Source organism: Diorhabda sublineata, chromosome 8, assembly GCF_026230105.1.
Source record: "Diorhabda sublineata isolate icDioSubl1.1 chromosome 8, icDioSubl1.1, whole genome shotgun sequence".
Taxonomy (NCBI): domain Eukaryota; kingdom Metazoa; phylum Arthropoda; class Insecta; order Coleoptera; family Chrysomelidae; genus Diorhabda; species Diorhabda sublineata.
The window spans coordinates 10,872,018-10,889,616 of record NC_079481.1 but is presented as its reverse complement, the minus strand read 5'-3'; the positions used below and the strand labels follow the sequence as shown (position 1 = coordinate 10,889,616).

The following is a 17,599-nucleotide window of genomic DNA, read 5'->3' as shown; positions in this document are numbered from 1 at the left end:
TCAGTACGGAATTTGATAAGATAATTATATAAGAATTTTATCTTAAAAACTTCTGACTGATGAATATTTCATATTATACATATTTACCTAAATATTTAAATTTTATAATCACCCAGAATTGGATTACTTACTTATGAAGTTGACTGTACATATTCAGAAATACGTCCCATGTTAAATTTGATAAAACAAAAATTTCGTAGTTTTTTATTTGATTCTATTAATTATTCCGTAATTAGAATCAAAAAAAATTAAATAGAACAATCATATCAAAGTTATTAATGTAAAAAATTTTATTTGCACAAAGTGAATTATGAAGTTGACTGTACCACGTACACGGAATCTAGTCTGCGACGCATGCGCCATGTCTGCCAGTCTTTAAATACGAAATTTGAATCTGTGAAGTTTTCAGTTCAAACTTCTGAATGAATAATATTTGATATTATACAATTTTTTAAATCATTTGAGTTGAATAACAAAGCGTTTATTAATTATTTCCAAATTTACCTGAATGTTCAAATGTTATGTTCACCCAAAATTGTATTACCTACTTATGAAATTGACTGTACATATTCAGAAATACGTGCCATGTTAAAATTGATAAAACAAAGATTTCGTAGTTTTTTATTGGATTTTATCAATTATTCCGTGTTTAGAAACGAAAAAAATTAAATAGAAGAATCATATCAAAGTTATTAATGTAAAAAATTTTGTTTGTACAAAGTGAATTATGAAGTTGACTGTACCACGTACATGGAATCTAGTCTGCGACGCATGCACCATGTCTGACAGTCTTTATAAACGAAATGTTTAAATCTGTGAAGTTTTTACTTCAAACTTCTGAATATTTGATATTATACAATTTTTTTAATTCTTTGAGTTGAATAACAAAGCGTTTATTAATTATTTCCAAATTTACTTGAATGTTTAAATTTTATATTCACCTAGAATTGGATTACCTACTTGTGAAGTTGACTGTACCACGTACACGGAATCTAGTCTGCGACGCATGCGCCATGTCTGACAGTCTTTATAAACGAAATGTTTAAATCTGTGAAGTTTTTACTTCAAACTTCTGAATATTTGATATTATACAATTTTTTTAATTCTTTGAGTTGAATAACAAAGCGTTTATTAATTATTTCCAAATTTACTTGAATGTTTAAATTTTATATTCACCTAGAATTGGATTACCTACTTGTGAAGTTGACTGTACCACGTACACGGAATCTAGTCTGCGACGCATGCACCATGTCTGACAGTCTTTATAAACGAAATGTTTAAATCTGTGAAGTTTTTACTTCAAACTTCTGAATATTTGATATTATACAATTTTTTTAATTCTTTGAGTTGAATAACAAAGCGTTTATTAATTATTTCCAAATTTACTTGAATGTTTAAATTTTATATTCACCTAGAATTGGATTACCTACTTGTGAAGTTGACTGTACCACGTACACGGAATCTAGTCTGCGACGCATGCGCCATGTCTGCCAGTCTTTAAATACGAAATTTGAATCTGTGAAGTTTTCAGTTCAAACTTCTGAATGAATAATATTTGATATTATACAATTTTTTAAATCATTTGAGTTGAATAACAAAGCGTTTATTAATTATTTCCAAATTTACCTGAATGTTCAAATGTTATGTTCACCCAAAATTGTATTACCTACTTATGAAATTGACTGTACATATTCAGAAATACGTGCCATGTTAAAATTGATAAAACAAAGATTTCGTAGTTTTTTATTGGATTTTATCAATTATTCCGTGTTTAGAAACGAAAAAAATTAAATAGAAGAATCATATCAAAGTTATTAATGTAAAAAATTTTGTTTGTACAAAGTGAATTATGAAGTTGACTGTACCACGTACATGGAATCTAGTCTGCGACGCATGCACCATGTCTGACAGTCTTTATAAACGAAATGTTTAAATCTGTGAAGTTTTTACTTCAAACTTCTGAATATTTGATATTATACAATTTTTTTAATTCTTTGAGTTGAATAACAAAGCGTTTATTAATTATTTCCAAATTTACTTGAATGTTTAAATTTTATATTCACCTAGAATTGGATTACCTACTTGTGAAGTTGACTGTACATGTTCAGAAATACATCCCATGCTAATTTTTTTATAAAACTTATTTTTTCGTGTCCTATAAAGTAATAAAAAAATTATTTCACGAAATTTATTATACACCACGGAATTTTTAATTAAATAAACAATAAAAATTTCATAAAACCGCCCATTACATTATTTCAGTTTATAATAAAATTCCACCAAGATTTTCATTTTGTTTCGTTTGAAATTTAAACAGCAAACATGAAGTTAGCAATATTTTTTTGTTTTCTAACGATAATTAATTTTTCTGTAGTAAGTATATTTTTGTTGGTGATATTCATAATGAACACACTGTTTCCAGCAACACTCAAAATTACAGGGTCTGACACGCATTTCGATAACAAAGTTATCGTCTTCAAGACTGAAAGTAAACAGATTACCCCTGTCTCTGAAGACGATAACTTGGTTATTGAAACGCGCGTCAAACAGTGTAATCGTGAGTGTTGATGTTGTAGTAGTGTAAACAGTGTGTTCATTTTGATTTATATAAACAGGCTTCAGTTTCAGCGATTAACTTTACATATATACACAATTTTTGTCCAGTGAGTATCTTGTTGAGGTTTGAGTAAAGAAAGAAAAATTTGCTGAGGAGAATACAAGTGATGCAGATGCAATTCGAAGCCTAATTCATGCTATTTCGCCAACGTTTTCACCGATTTTTGACAACCGCACTTTCGTCTTCCTCTAATCGTGTCCTTGTTGCCACGCTTTGGAGTCAGTTCATCACGTGCAATCCTCCCGGCTTGATTATTGATTGAACAACTCCAAACACTGCTCAAAATCCTCAATTCGTTGTTGCTTTTGGTCGATTGTGAGCTTACGCCCACCCCCAACTTTGAATAGATCTTTATCATACCTAAATATATATCCAGTACCTTTGATATTCTATAGGATTTTAAAATGTGACTTATGATGGATTCAATCCCTTAAATGTTCAAATTTATATTTCAAAAGACAAAGTAGGCGGTGAACTTTGTCACACTATTCAATCACCGCGTATATACTTTTTACTAAGGATATATGCAAATATTTATGAAATAAAAAGTGTGCTTTGGCACTTTGTGGCTTGGTATTATCTATTCAACATTCCCGATCGATTATCTATAGGAACATAAAAATGGTTGTCATAACTTTTGATTCAACCCTCATAGTATTTAGTTCTCGCTGCTGTTTCCAGAGTAAGAAGGGATGCTATTAGTGTACATAGTAGTTTTTATGCTTCAGAAGGTATTACCCAACCTAACCTAACATAACCATAATATTTGACATTTGACAACCAACTAATATGTCGATCGATACCTCAGACAAAGAGCGCATACTTCTATCTTTGTGAGTGACGAGTGACATTTCAAGTTATGTGCTCTTTCGTAATAGTGACATCTGTCAAAAATCACAGACTCAAAAGAGGAGCTTATTCAGCGTGTTTTCTCAGATACAGCTAAATAGCCATATTGGTGGCGAAAAATAAAGAAGATCTCAATGCGACCATTCAGATTTTTCTGCAGGGAAAGTTGATTTCCTTCAAACCAGTCGACACTGGAATTGTCTGGATTATCACCTCACGATTTACAGTTATAAGTAGGATTTATTTAAACATTTGGAGTTTCCGGTACGTCTGGACTTTACGTTGACCAGAAATAAATCGCAAGGCAAGTTGTTGGAAGTTCGCGGAATCAACTTGGAGTTTAGATTGAAGATTTAAATTGATTAACATTCATACCAAGCATTTTTTTATTTGTTTTAAATTTATTTTATACAAAAGTTTAATTTTTTTATTTATCGATTGAAAGTGTAGGAAATCTGCCAGGCCAGCTAATTATAAATAAATTTGTGTCACTGTATAATTTCAGGCCGAAACGGAGGACTCTATAATTGAGTGTGGGAGGCAATTTGGATTGGAAGAGAAAATACAAGAAAACGATTTATCGGCGGGAGAATTTAGATCATTAACGAAATGTGTTTTTAATAAAGAACGTTTGCGAAGTAAACACTTATATACTGGCAATGTTTTAAGAAATGGGGCTATAATGGAGATGGCAATGAGTGTTATGCTAAAAATTTGTAAAGCTGCGGGTGGAAAATATTCAAAAGACATAAACGGCAATTTACAGGATTGTACTCTAAAATACGGGTACAGAAAATAAGAGTAGCGTTTATACAACATTTTGAAATATAATCTATTGATTAAAGATCAATTTGAGTTGTTTTTTTTTTATTATTTTTTCCTTTCTTTATCCTAGTGAGCAAAATCAAGCTGACATTTTAAATGACATATGCCTGTCGATGTGGTCACTGTCACAACACAGTCATTTATTTCCCTCGTGATACATGAAGAGAAGAAAAAACACAATAAAATATAGGGTGTTGCATCCAAAATTCCAATGTTCATACTGAAGAATTGGGGAATCTAAAAACTCCTTCAAATACAAAGAACTTTTGTAATTTAAGTTTTTTAATGACTCGTATAGGTTTTGGAAAAAGTATGTGGGTCACTTTATATTTGACAACCTGTACATACACTACCGGTCAAAAGCTTTAGCCCTCCCATATAGTTTGCGTGAGACACAACAAAATGAAAACACTAAGATCGATTTTGATATTTATATTTTAAAGAACATATACAAGGTGTTCCGGGACTTGATGCAAAAAATTCGGGAGTTGTGGGCTTTTAAAGTTGCAAAATCAGAACTTATATGTATGTATATTTTATAAATTTACATTCGAATATTATGAATTTTTGAATCGATGATTACGTACGTTCATTAACAATCCATAAATTTTACAGGGACAATCTTTATAATCTAGAGATAGCAAAAATGAATTTTTGAATCGATATTTCAACAAGAAAATCGCTCGCCACAAAGAAACATTCTGAAAAAAAATATCATAAATTGTAATTATTTATTTAAAATAACTTATCGCACTCGCCCACATGCCCTCGTATAAAGTAAACAAACAACAGACACTATTATTTTTTATTTCTAAAATACCGTTTAGACCTTCGCTTAACAATTATATATAAAACGACTAGCATATTGTAGTCGTTGTTGGTGGTGTTGGGTACACCTCAAAATCTTTTACGCGAAGTCTTTTTGGAAATGCTCAATAAGCTGGAACGACATCGAATTGAACCAAAAGGATTCCACGTGGTCTTAAGTGCGATTATTTCATCGGTATATCGTCCAGGACGCTAAACCACCACCGAGCCCAGTTCTTCAAAACAATCGACAAACTCTCAGTTAGAAAGTTGTGGAAACAGATTTAATTAAAATATTACCAGAAGTAGTTAATACAATTCGCGATCTTTACTTGCCGATCGTTAACTAATTATAACTGAGGGTTGATTCTATATGATGAAAAAATATCCGAAAGGTAGGTTCTGCGATTGCTTAATGCCGATTAAAAGCTGATTCTCATTGAAATATCAACGCAGAATAACTAGATTACAATGATTTCAAATTGAACCAAAAGGATTCCAAGTGATCTTTAGTGATATTATATCAGTTTCTCCGAAAAAAAAAAGGTTTAGCCAGGAAAAGTGGTCAAAAGTCATAAAAATCGGATTTTCACGAAAACCATTGCTCAAACTCAAAAATTTCCATAAGAAAATACATGAAACCATGTTATTTTTTGGATACTTTCTTATTACAGATTTCATTAGATAGCTGTTTTAAAAAATATCAAATTTGAATATAATTGATTATAAATTTTTAGTCTCACCCTTAATGGTAGGCAATCAATCAAACACTATACTTAGAACTGGTTGTCAAGTTACACGGGGTAGACTATTAATAGTTTCCGGCATCGCTCGGTAGATGGCGATAAAATCGTAAAATCATAGAATAAGTAAAAGTGAGGCTTCATTTTAAAAAAAGCAAATGGATTTTCTGGGAAACCGTACTCCATATTAGAAAATTGATATGCATCCATATATTCCATAGTTTTCTTTTCGATTGTCTGTATTGTACGAAGTCCAAATAAAACAAATTCAGCATTAAAAAAATATAACGTGGTAGGCCTCATAGAATAATTCCAGTTGCGTCCTCTATACCAGAATGTCCGAAGTATATTTTAAATTTCACTCAGTTCTCACTGTATAGTAGATTAGAGAGTAAAATTTGTGTCTTGTCGGGCAAATAGCGGTGGGTGAATCAAGGGGAAAAAATCGGATTTTCACGAATTTTCATAGTATCACGTGGTTTTTTGAATACTAACAGTATTCATTAGATCAACTAGCGGTTTTAGAATATATCAATGATATAACAAATATTTTTTGACTCATCCTTTGGACTAGGCAACCAATCATACACCATATATTAGAATTTGTTGCGGAAAGACATGAACGGGACTATTTATTGTATGGAGTGTAGAGAAGGAGGAACGTCTCTTATGGACGGTACGTTTAAAATATGGTCTGAATTCTGTAGGGATAATACGTGGCGCTGATTGTACTATGGGATTCAGATCTGAAGTTAAACACTTACTGTATAAGAAATTATCAAAGTTGTGACTGACGTTTGATTATATTCATGTGAAAAGCTGTGCAATCCTTAATATCTTATTAGATTTTTATTTTTTATTAAGAACTTGATATATTTCTGTACCTGCTTGCATAAGCTAATTACCAATGATATTTTAACAAAACTATAATTATTATATTTGTTGCGGATGGGGTTCAATATTTTATTTCTATGAACCAAAATGTTTTATTTTCAATTATTTTATTATTCTTATTGATATTTTTATGACTATAACTATTATATTAGTTGCTAATGAAGTTCAATATTTTATTTTTATGAACCGAAATATTTTTTTTATTATTCTATTATTTTTATTGATCTAATTATATCGCTATAATTATTATATTAGTTACGGATAAAATTCAATATTTTATTTTAATCAACCAAAATGTTTTTTTATACTATTTAATTATTGTTACATCATTCTACTTTTTTTCATATTAGAATATATGTATTATCTAAACCAAATAAATAGCTAAATAATAAAGTTAATTTAACGAGATTCTGTTTTGTTAATCGTTTCATTATTTTAATACTACTAATTTCATTATAACGGTGCATTATTTAAAGCATTACTATACAGTTATTTTCAAATCAGCGCGTAAAATTCAAGCGAATACCCTTTATAATCAGCGCTACCTATTTACCCATCAAAAATCAGCTCACATTTTTTAACCCAGAGACGTTCCTCCTTCTCTACACTCCATAATTTATTGCTTCCGATATTTCATTTTGAAAAACTCGTCATAGATTTCATCTAAATTGTATTTTCTGAAAAACTGCACCTCCAAGTAGAAGATCAATATGGATCCATATATATGAGAGTTTTTTCTGGATTGTTCAACGAGTAGAAATCGCATTAAAACAAACAAATTCAGCAATAGGAATATTTAACGATGGAGTCCTATAAGAATAATCCCAAGTACGCCCTCTATGAGAGAATGTCCAAACTCCATTAGAAATTCTACTAATTCATCACTATATAGTAGATTTAGGACAAGAGTTTGGGTATTATCGAACAGATGGCAGTACTTGAATCTAGTGGTGAAAAGTCATGAAAACTGGAATTTCGGGAAAACCATTGCTCAAATTCAAAAACTGAGGTGTTTTTATATATAAAAAATTTCAATAGAATTGAATATGATTATGAGTAAATTTTTCTTGAAAAAAACAAGGTTTTTCAAATTTTAATGAAAATTGGATTTTGTATAAGGTTAACAGAAGATGAATGAGTGGGTTCTGCGATTGCTTAATGCCGATTAAAAGCTGATTATCACTGAAATAACAACGCAAAACAACTGGATTACAATTTAATTAAATTTATTATTTGAAAGGAAATTGTAGTCTTACATAGCCTTCGATGGAATTTCATGAAAATTTTACAATCAAGTAACATCCCATAGAATTTATAGAATAATTTTTATACAGCGTCGATTTTAGATAAACAGTGCCATAAGTACATCGCTTTTTCATCCCCGTTATTTCCGGTAATATTTGAGCATTCTTTTTCAAATATCGTTCTATGGTCTTGCGTCAATTGTCCGTTTTCTTTGATATGATCGTAATTGATGTTCCCCTCTGCGTCTATATATTTATATCCCTCGAGAATACAACGTATCATTTTAATGAATTCTTTTGCGTCTTTTTCGAAAGCCTGACCCAGTTTCTCTATACATTCCTCCTCTACTTCAGCCTAAAACATGATAAAACCGTACAAAATCATTTTTTCTTTCAGTTCACTCATTTGCATACATATGCGAGCAAAAATGACCGTCGGCCATATTGCAAGAACGGATTATATATAATCAAAGTGGCCCTAGAGGGCGTGTTTGAAAATATAATTAAAGAAAGCTCCGTGGATTTAGCAACCATAAGTTAAAAATATAGCAACAAAAAATACTAGCCTCAAGGGTTTTCAATGTTCTTTACGCATATCATTGTAAAAAATTTTCTCTCCCTTTTGTTCATGAAAAATTAAATAACATAGTAGTTGCTGGCAGCAGTGTGGAATCAATTTTTTTTTAAACAAGGAGTGGAGTTTTTATTACTTTTCGTAGACCAATCGAATGCTCGTAATTTTCTCTTTCGATTGGTATTTTTCTTTTTCGAATAGCATTAATCGTAGCGCTAAGAATAAATAATCAATTTTTACGTGCTAATAGATGTATGACCGAACATAGGTTTGCGTGCATGCGCTTATTAAATACTCGTTTTGAGGTTGGCGGCGTTGCGCGCACTTCACAGCTGATATGAATGTAAACAAAAGCTTCTTCCAAAAAACAACGAAAAATTCTGTCGGAAACGAGATGATCGTATATTGTGAAATATTTACATAAATCTGTCTACGCTAGCAAACCACTATATTCACATAGTGAGTGACATGCAGTGAGAAATAATTAATGATGAAATAAGAATTCAAGGTACACTTCTTACATTAGTTGCATTTTTGACTAAGATTTCTTTATTATTGTAGACAGTTCGGCATTACATCTAACATGCCAAAGATACCAGTATATGAGATCATTTCAATCTCTTCGTTCTCTTTTTGTCCATTAACTGAGTGTAATGAAAGTGATACATTTTTAGTAAAACTTTAATGTGTTACATTCAGCAATCTTAATTTGTTCTTGATTATGGCTGCTAATATGAATTATAATAGAAGACAGGGAATAGCTTGGCAAAATGACTTATACTCAAGTTTGCTTCAAGCTATTATCAAAGAAAATGTTGCTGTAGATGAAAATACGCATCAAACTATTACTGATCAGCAGTTGCTTAACTTGAGTAAAGCTGTGCAAATGTTGTTTGCAGGTGATGGAGTGTTGTCGATACTGAAGATTGAACTACTTAGATTAAGCGAACAAGTCAAAATTAAAGTTGTAAATATTATTCGCCAGGAAGATTTTTTAAATTAAGTATAATATTGTGATTTTGAAACTTATGATACAAGCTAGTTATATCTTACATACAATAACAGACTAACATTTATTATTTTTTTAGGTGACATGTTACTTTTTTTACTCAAATTGTATAATCTTTGATGAAAATACTACAAGTTTAATTAATATTTCACAAAACACCACTACCTCGTCTCCAAGAAAATTTCATCATTATGTTTGTAACAAGCTTTTGTTTACATTCACATCAGCAGCATCAACTATATGATATGAATTCGCGCAGAGTCGCCAACCTCAAAACGTGTATATTGTACACTGGCCGGATATTTAATAAGCGCATGCGCGCAAACCTATGTTCGGTCATACATCTATTAGCACGTAAAAATTGATTATTTATTCTTAGCGCTACGATTAATGCTATTCGAAAAAGAAAAATACCAATCGAAAGAGAAAATTACGAGCATTCGATTGGTCTACGAAAAGTAATAAAAACTCCACTCCTTGTTTAAAAAAAAAATTGATTCCACACTGCTGCCTGCAACTACTATGTTATTTAATTTTTCATGAACAAAAGGGAGAGAAAATTTTTTACAATGATATTCGTAAAGAGCATTGAAAACCCTTGAGGCTAGTATTTTTTGTTGCTATATTTTTAACTTATGGTTGCTAAATCCACGGAGCCATTAAAGAAATAGTATTTCTTTTGTTTTAATATGGTTTACTTTATTTATCTGTGGGTTATCATGTCTATGATAAATCTGTCATGAATGTCACAAATGTCACTGTCGCAAGTGTCAATTTTGATGAATTAGAATAAGATAGAGGTTAATTAATGTAGGTCAAGAAATATTGCTTATTTAAGAAAGCGTTGAAGAAATAAACATTAAATGCAGTTTCTTTGTTTTTTAGTGCAACACATGTGATTATTTCAATTAATAAGAAAATCATCTCAAATTTACCCAATTAAGTGGCAGTTTATTTATTATATTCAATTTTCTTAACAAAATTTACACATTTCTCATTTCACACAAGTGTCTATCTTTAAAAAAAAACAGGTAGGGGCGAGTGGAAGCCTTGTTATAAAGAATAGCTTGTAAGTCCATTTCTGCTCAGCCGAATTTTACGAACTTAATATTGTTTGAAAGATTTTTTGTCAATACATATATTCTAAGCAATTTAATTAGCAACGTTATTCCTAGAAGCCATTGTTTGTGGTGAGAACTTTTCCTCAAACGTCTATTCAATTTCTGCCATTGAAATACATCTTATTCTTTCGATCATATCATTTCTTGTCGGTAGGTCTATTAGTATAAACGAAAGAGAGTTTTTATTCGGTCCTACAAATAAAAATCTAAGCGAATCAGATCCGGAGATCTGGGTGGCCACATAAATACAACTTCCACGTCCTATCTACCTATCCGTGTTTGATCTAAAAAATGCCGCAATTAGTTTCTTGTAAAGTTCGTTAGGTAAGTCAGGTGGAAAGGTTTTAATTCACCTGAAGACCCGTCATAGTTCACATCCATCTGTCTTCTCGATGTATAGGGGAAACTGTACGAGCACCTGATCCTCGAAAGACTCAGCCAAGAAATACAACGTACTGGAGATTTATCAAAATGGCAGTACGGATTCAGGAAAGAAGGACAGATTCTCGATACCACAGGAGAGGTTTGCAGAAGCCTTTTCCGGTAGTCATCGTCGCCTATGTGCATGTATAACCTTAGACGTTACAAACGTCTCCAATAGCGCTACATGGTAACACATTCTCGATGAGTGTAGATTGAAGGGAATCAATGACAGCCCATCGTACCGAATAGAAAGATAATCACCGAAGCAGAAACTTCGACGTGATCAATGGAGAACCACAGGGGTCAGTACTGGATCCCATCTTGTATGATGATGACTTAAGAATAGATATGCCACTAGGAGTTACCCTAGTTGGCTCTGCAGACGACGTCGCCTTAGTGGAAATAGCTGTAACACAACAACCCCTGATGTATTTGGTTAGAAAAAACAGATCCATCGATACATAAAAGGAAAAGTTAGTTCAATACAAAAGGCACTGAAACTGTAAAGTACCTAGGCGTTTGGATATTCGAAACTCTTGCAGCTCTGCCGAGTATGATGTCAAACATTGGCGGTTCTAGTGCATCCAAGAGGAAATCCTTTTAAACGTGGTCTATAACCAGAACGAAAGAAAAACTTTGATTCCAAAGCTGACACGACTACAGAGGAAGATGGATATCTGCAAATGCAGTACCAACCGGACTGTATCTGCCGAAGGAATTGGGGTGATGGCAGGGCTGGTTCCTACGGAGAGGAACGACTGGTACGACGGAATGTCGAACGCTGAAGTAAGAATCTTATACAGAGGTGGCGAGTGAAATAGAAGACCAGAACATACAACCAATGGACGTAGGAAGATGGAAGAGGAAGCACGGGGAACTGACTACTTCTTAGCACGAGCACTCAGAGGCCATTGATGCTTTCGGATTCATATCAGGCGGATATCAATGAGGAAGACGATGCATACACTCTTCCACTGCTCAAGATGGGAAGAAGTGAGAAACTTGTATACACAGAAACGTGGACGAATTTTCAATGTCGCCAACGCGATGGAATGCTTGTAAGAATCAGAAGAGTTCTGGAAGTACACTTACGAAGCGATAAGGTCTATAATGGAAACTAAAGAGGAAGAGACTAAGAACTAGACATAACGAAAGGCAACTTTTACAACCAAGTAATGCCAGAAGGGATACTATTGCAAAGTGAGGCAGCCCAGGGGGGATTTTGGTCGGTAATAGTCTGACACTACCTGACAACGACGCATTTTACCTGAAGACGATAACTTGGTTATCGAAACGAGTCAGACAGTGTAATTGTGAGTGTTGGTGAACAAAGTGTGTTCAGTAAGTTTGATCCACATCTAAAATCATAGAAAATGGTCGCGATTTAATTGCATTTATTGACCAAGTTGATTGTTTCAAGTATAGTTCACTTTCAGTCTCTGAAGACGATAACTTGGTTATCGAAACGCGAGTCTGACAGTGTAATTGTATTGATGATGAAACAGTGTGTTCAAAATTAATTTTTGAAAAAATATATAGTATTTAGAACGATCGTACTAAATTTCGCAGTAGAAGTAAGTTTTATTACTCTCTGGCAAATAAAAATAGACTGTAAGTCCTATTTCGAATAAGATTACATTAGAACTAAACTGTATCCGCAATTATTTTCAATGAAAACGTTTGATCCACATCTAAAATCATAGAAAATAGTCGCGTTTAATTCCATTTATTGACCAAAATGATTGTTTCAAGTATAGTTTACCTTCAGTCTCTGAAGACGATAACTTGGTTAGCGAAACGCAAGTCTGTGAGTGTTGTGAAGTAGTGGTAGTGAAAACAGTGCGTTCAAAATTAATTTTTGAAAAAATATACAATATTTAGAACAATCGTACTAAATTTCCATTAGAAATAAGTCCTATTTCGAATAATATTATGTTAGAACTTAACTGTATCCGCCATTAATTTCGATGAAAACTTTTCGTGTAACACCCTGAGTATTTTACTTACCATCGATATAGTCAATATTGTTAAAAGTACTAACACTTTTGTTAACAAAAACATATTTATTATAATACTTCTCGATAGAAATAATTCTAAACTAAATCAAAATCGAATTCTAATTTCCTTTTCAATGGTAATAAAATCTACAATAAATAGAGAATAATTGAATGCGGTGTTAATGGATTTTTTTCCAATTACAATTTACACAAGATTGAAACAGGCTTTAATTAAGCAACATAGACGGAGGTTACCATTTTTTGTTTCATTAATTTATAATGAAATAACGAAAATATTATCTTTACAAAGAGATAAGAGACGCTCAACTGTGAACTGAATAGTAAACAACTTGCCATGTCCGAATTACAATATTTTTTTTTCAGAATCAGTGAATCATTCAAAAGTATTGATAAACAACAACATTATACAAAAAGATTGATCCTTTGATATTTCTAAATAAAACCGTTGTGAGCTGTGTAAGTGTGAGGTGTTCATAGTATATAGGTGTGGGCGAATGTGGAACGCTTCACGATTTTGCGTGTCATCCTTGCGCAGCTAGAATACACTCAAAACCTGCTAATGATAGTGGCAAAAGGTCTTGCAGACATGGATAGCTTGGTGAAGAATAGCGTAAACACTAAAAAGGAAATAAACGATCTGGCAACCAGACTGAAAGGTTTTGCAAATAAGCTGACATCAAACAGAGTGAGTAAATTTCTAAAGAGCATAGTGGAGGAGCCAGATGCAAAAGATGTACAGGAAAGACACAAAAAGATGCCCAGGACAGATCGTTTCGCAGGGGCGACAAAGAAAGAACTCAGAACAGTAGCATGTCAGACAAATCTTGATGAAGAAAGACAAAAAGAAGCATCTCTGCATCTCAGGAAGCAAATTGAAAATGCAACAAATATGAAGGACTTCCAAGATCTCATTGCTAGTGACTGGCCAGAAGAAGTATACCAGAATACAGAAGTAAGGGAGATAAATCCGCTGTCACTCGAAAAGAGATTGTGACCTAGCTGTGTGTTTGTTGACAAATGAAGGAAAGATGGAAAAGGGAATACACAGGCAGTATGCTGATAGATTTCCAGAATTAGTTGACATGCAAGAATCAATAGATCAGAAAGTCAATTTTATTAACCAAAAAATGAGATTTATGAAAGAAAATGCGGAAGTATGTTATGAAAACTATATATACAAACTATGGATAAAACTGATAACTGTGACGTAGTAAGTTTGTTCCAAACTCTATGCACATATATGGTGGATCATGCCAGGCAGTTGGTAGCGATACCCAGCATTACCAATTTTGACGTAAAACAAATGAGGAAGCTGCTGCAGTTTTCGTTTAGACATACAACTAAGAAGATTGTAATTTGTATACCGAAGAAAAAGATCAATCAGCCAAACCAAACTCCTGGGCAAGGTAACAATACCAAGACAATTCCAAATAGAGAAACAGATGCACTCATAGTTAGAAGTGGAGGCCAAAGTTACGCTGATCTCCTCAAAAGAGTCAAAGGCGAAATTTTAGACGCAAAGCTAAACGTACATATTAAAACACTTAGACAAACACGCAGTGGAGACTTATTGCTTGCAGTAGACAAAAACACAACCAACTTTCAGACACTGACGGAGCGCATTAAAGACAAATGTGGAAAGAAATATGTACATTCGAAAGTAGGAGAAAAACCAAGTATTCTACATATTCGAGGTATAGACGCAGTTACTTCTGCGGATGGGGTACAAGAAGCAGTAATAAAGGAACTGGGACATGATAAAACTGAAAATATTCCAGTGGTAGTGAGCAACTTAAGACCAGCCTTTGGAAAATGCCAGATAGCCACTCTTAAAACGTCCAAGAGCGTAGCAGACATTTTGCTTAGCAGAGGATGAATCTTAATTGGGGTAACGAGTTGTAGAGTAGAAAAACGACAAGACATGAAAAGCTGCTACAAGTGTCGGAGCTACAATCATCTGGCGAAAGACTGTACCGGACCTGATAGAAGTAAAGCCTGCGTCAAATGTGCAAGAGATGGACATCAGGCTAAAGACTGTTCTAACAAAAGCTTCTGCCCTATATGCCAAAAACCGGGACACAGAGCAGGAAACACCGGTTGTCCAAAATACAGGGTGGCACTAGCTCGGAAGAATTCAATCTAAAACTACTGCAACTAAACACAAATCGTAGCTCAGCGGCGCATAACCTGCTTGAAGCTACTGCAACACAAATGGGCGTTGATATATTGGCATTATCTGAACCGAACATGCGAATTATAGAGAATGGTCAGTGGATTGCAAACAATAATAAAGATGTAGCAATAAAAATCCGCAATAGTAACATGGTAACAAATGGTCATGGCCAAGGGCAAGGTTTTATCTGGGTCGAAGTTGACAAAATTCGAGTGTATAGTTGCTATATATCGCCAAGTAAGTACCGAGGTATATGAAAACTTCCTTCTAGGGCTTGAAAGGGATATGAGAATAGCTCAAAACGTGATTCTGACGGGGGATTTTAACTCCAAATCACCAGAGTGGGGGTCCACTAGGGAAGACCTTCGGGGACGCCTATTGACAGAGAGTGGATAGCTGTGCATAACTTAACTCTCCATAATGATGGTATGCATCCTACATTTATAAGAGGAAACTCGCAGTCTTTCTTAGATATTACATGCACCTCAGAAAGACTCAGTAAATATGTCAAGTTATGGGAGGTACTTGAGAAGGAGACACTCAGTGACCACCAGTATATTTACCTAGAAATGGAGAAATCGACAGCGATAGATCACCTAGGGAAATCCAAAAGAAGCAAAAGATGGATATTAAGTAAGATTGATGAAGCGGCCTTTAAAAAGTCCCTGATTCAATATATTGAAAAATATGGAACCAAGGACACAAATGCCTGTGTTGCTGCTATTACAGCAGCATGTGACGAAGCAATTCCGAAAAGAAGAGAAACTGGGGTGTCCTGCAGGAGAGAGGTATATTGGTGGTCAAATGAAATAGCTCAACAGAGAACAGAATGTATCAGATGCGAAGAGCCATGCAAAGAAAAAGAAGAAATGGCACATCAGCGGCGGTTGAAGAAGCCACCAATGCTTATAAATTGGAAAAATAAAAGTTAAACAGGGCCATTCAGAAAGCAAAAGAGCTCCTCTGGAAAAAGTTATGTGAAGAGATAGGGGTTTGGGCTATAAGATAGTAAGAAAAAAGCTCCCAGTATACACAAAAATAGATCCTGAAAAGAAGAAGGAAGTGGTAAATGCTTTATTCCCGCAGCACGAAGAGGTTACTTGGAAGAAGTACGTTGCTGGAACTTTTGACCAGTTCACCACAGAAGAACTTAAAGAGGCAGCAAATAAATTGAAACCAGGTAAAGCGGCAGGTCCAGATGACATCCCTTCAGAGGTAGTCAAACTAGTGGTAAAACTAGCACCCGAATACTTACTGAAAATGTTCAACACGCTTCTTAGAGTGGGCCTCTTCCCTACTTGCTGGAAAATGGCTAGGCTGGTACTACTACGGAAACCTAATAAAGACGGGCCTAGCCCATCATCCTTTAGACCCTTATGCTTACTGGACACCTTAGGGAAACTCCTAGAACACTTACTATCAGAAAGGATACGCAAAGAGCTTGAACACAAGCAAAATCTTTCCACCAGGCAATTTGGTTTTCGAAAGGGTATGTCTACAGTAAATGCCATAGAAAGTGTTTGCAATTTTGCGAGAGAAGAGCTGCGGAAGACCTTTAGAAATAAACAATTGTGTGCACTTGTTACAGTGGATGTTCAAAATGCGTTTAAGACAGTAGACTGGCAGCAGATAATAGATGAACTGGAGAGGAGGGACATATCTCCTTACATCCTAAGAATGGTGAGCAGTTATCTTTCTAGCAGGTCTCTCTGTATAGAGGAGGATGAGATGGTACCCATTACAGCTGGAGTGCCACAAGGTAGTGTTATGGGCCCATTGCTGTGGAACATTATCTATGATGGGGTTTTAAACTTAGGACTAATGGAAGGAGTATCGACAGTGGCCTATGCAGATGATCTCGCAGTCATGATCAAAGCCAATACAGAACAAGTTCTAATGGAAAGGTGTAATGATGCTCTGGAAGAAATAAAAGCTTGGATGAGGTCAGTTGGACTTAAGATAGCTCCCGAGAAAACAGAAGCTGTGATGATAGTTGGGAAAAAACGTCATGGCCCAATAGAACTTAAGATCGGAGGTCTCGCTATTCACTCAAAGAACCATGTGAAATACCTAGGTGTAATCATAGACAGAAGGCTCAAGTTCACTGAACACCTCAGATATGTGTGTAACAAAGCGAACGTTACAGTTTCTGCTCTCAGTCATCTAATGCCTAATATGGGAGGCCCATGTGAAGCAAAAAGGATGATTCTGGGGTGCGTGGTGGAATCTATACTTTTATACGCAGCTCCAATCTGGGGTAGTGTTCTAGAGATTAACAAATATAACACCGTAGTCAGCCGAG

General features: G+C 34.1%; 1 protein-coding gene across 1 annotated transcript; it reads right to left on the bottom strand.

Moving 5' to 3' along the window:
- Positions 1-7,992: 7,992 nt before the first annotated feature.
- Positions 7,993-13,175, bottom strand: LOC130448076 (uncharacterized). Its single transcript, XM_056785264.1, has 2 exons — positions 13,114-13,175; positions 7,993-8,334 (listed from the first exon to the last, which is right to left on the bottom strand). The coding sequence occupies exons 1-2, from the start codon at positions 13,165-13,167 to the stop codon at positions 8,062-8,064; spliced, it is 327 nt and encodes a 108-aa protein (XP_056641242.1). The 5' UTR covers positions 13,168-13,175; the 3' UTR covers positions 7,993-8,061.
- Positions 13,176-17,599: the final 4,424 nt, after the last annotated feature.

Coding starts and splice junctions, on each gene's coding strand:
- LOC130448076 (XM_056785264.1), bottom strand. CDS start 13,167: ATGTTTTTGTTAACAAAAGTGTTAGTACTTTTAACAATATTGACTATA. Junction 8,335..13,113: donor CAATATTGACTATATCGATG/GTAAGTAAAATA, acceptor ATCATGTTTTAG/GCTGAAGTAGAGGAGGAATG.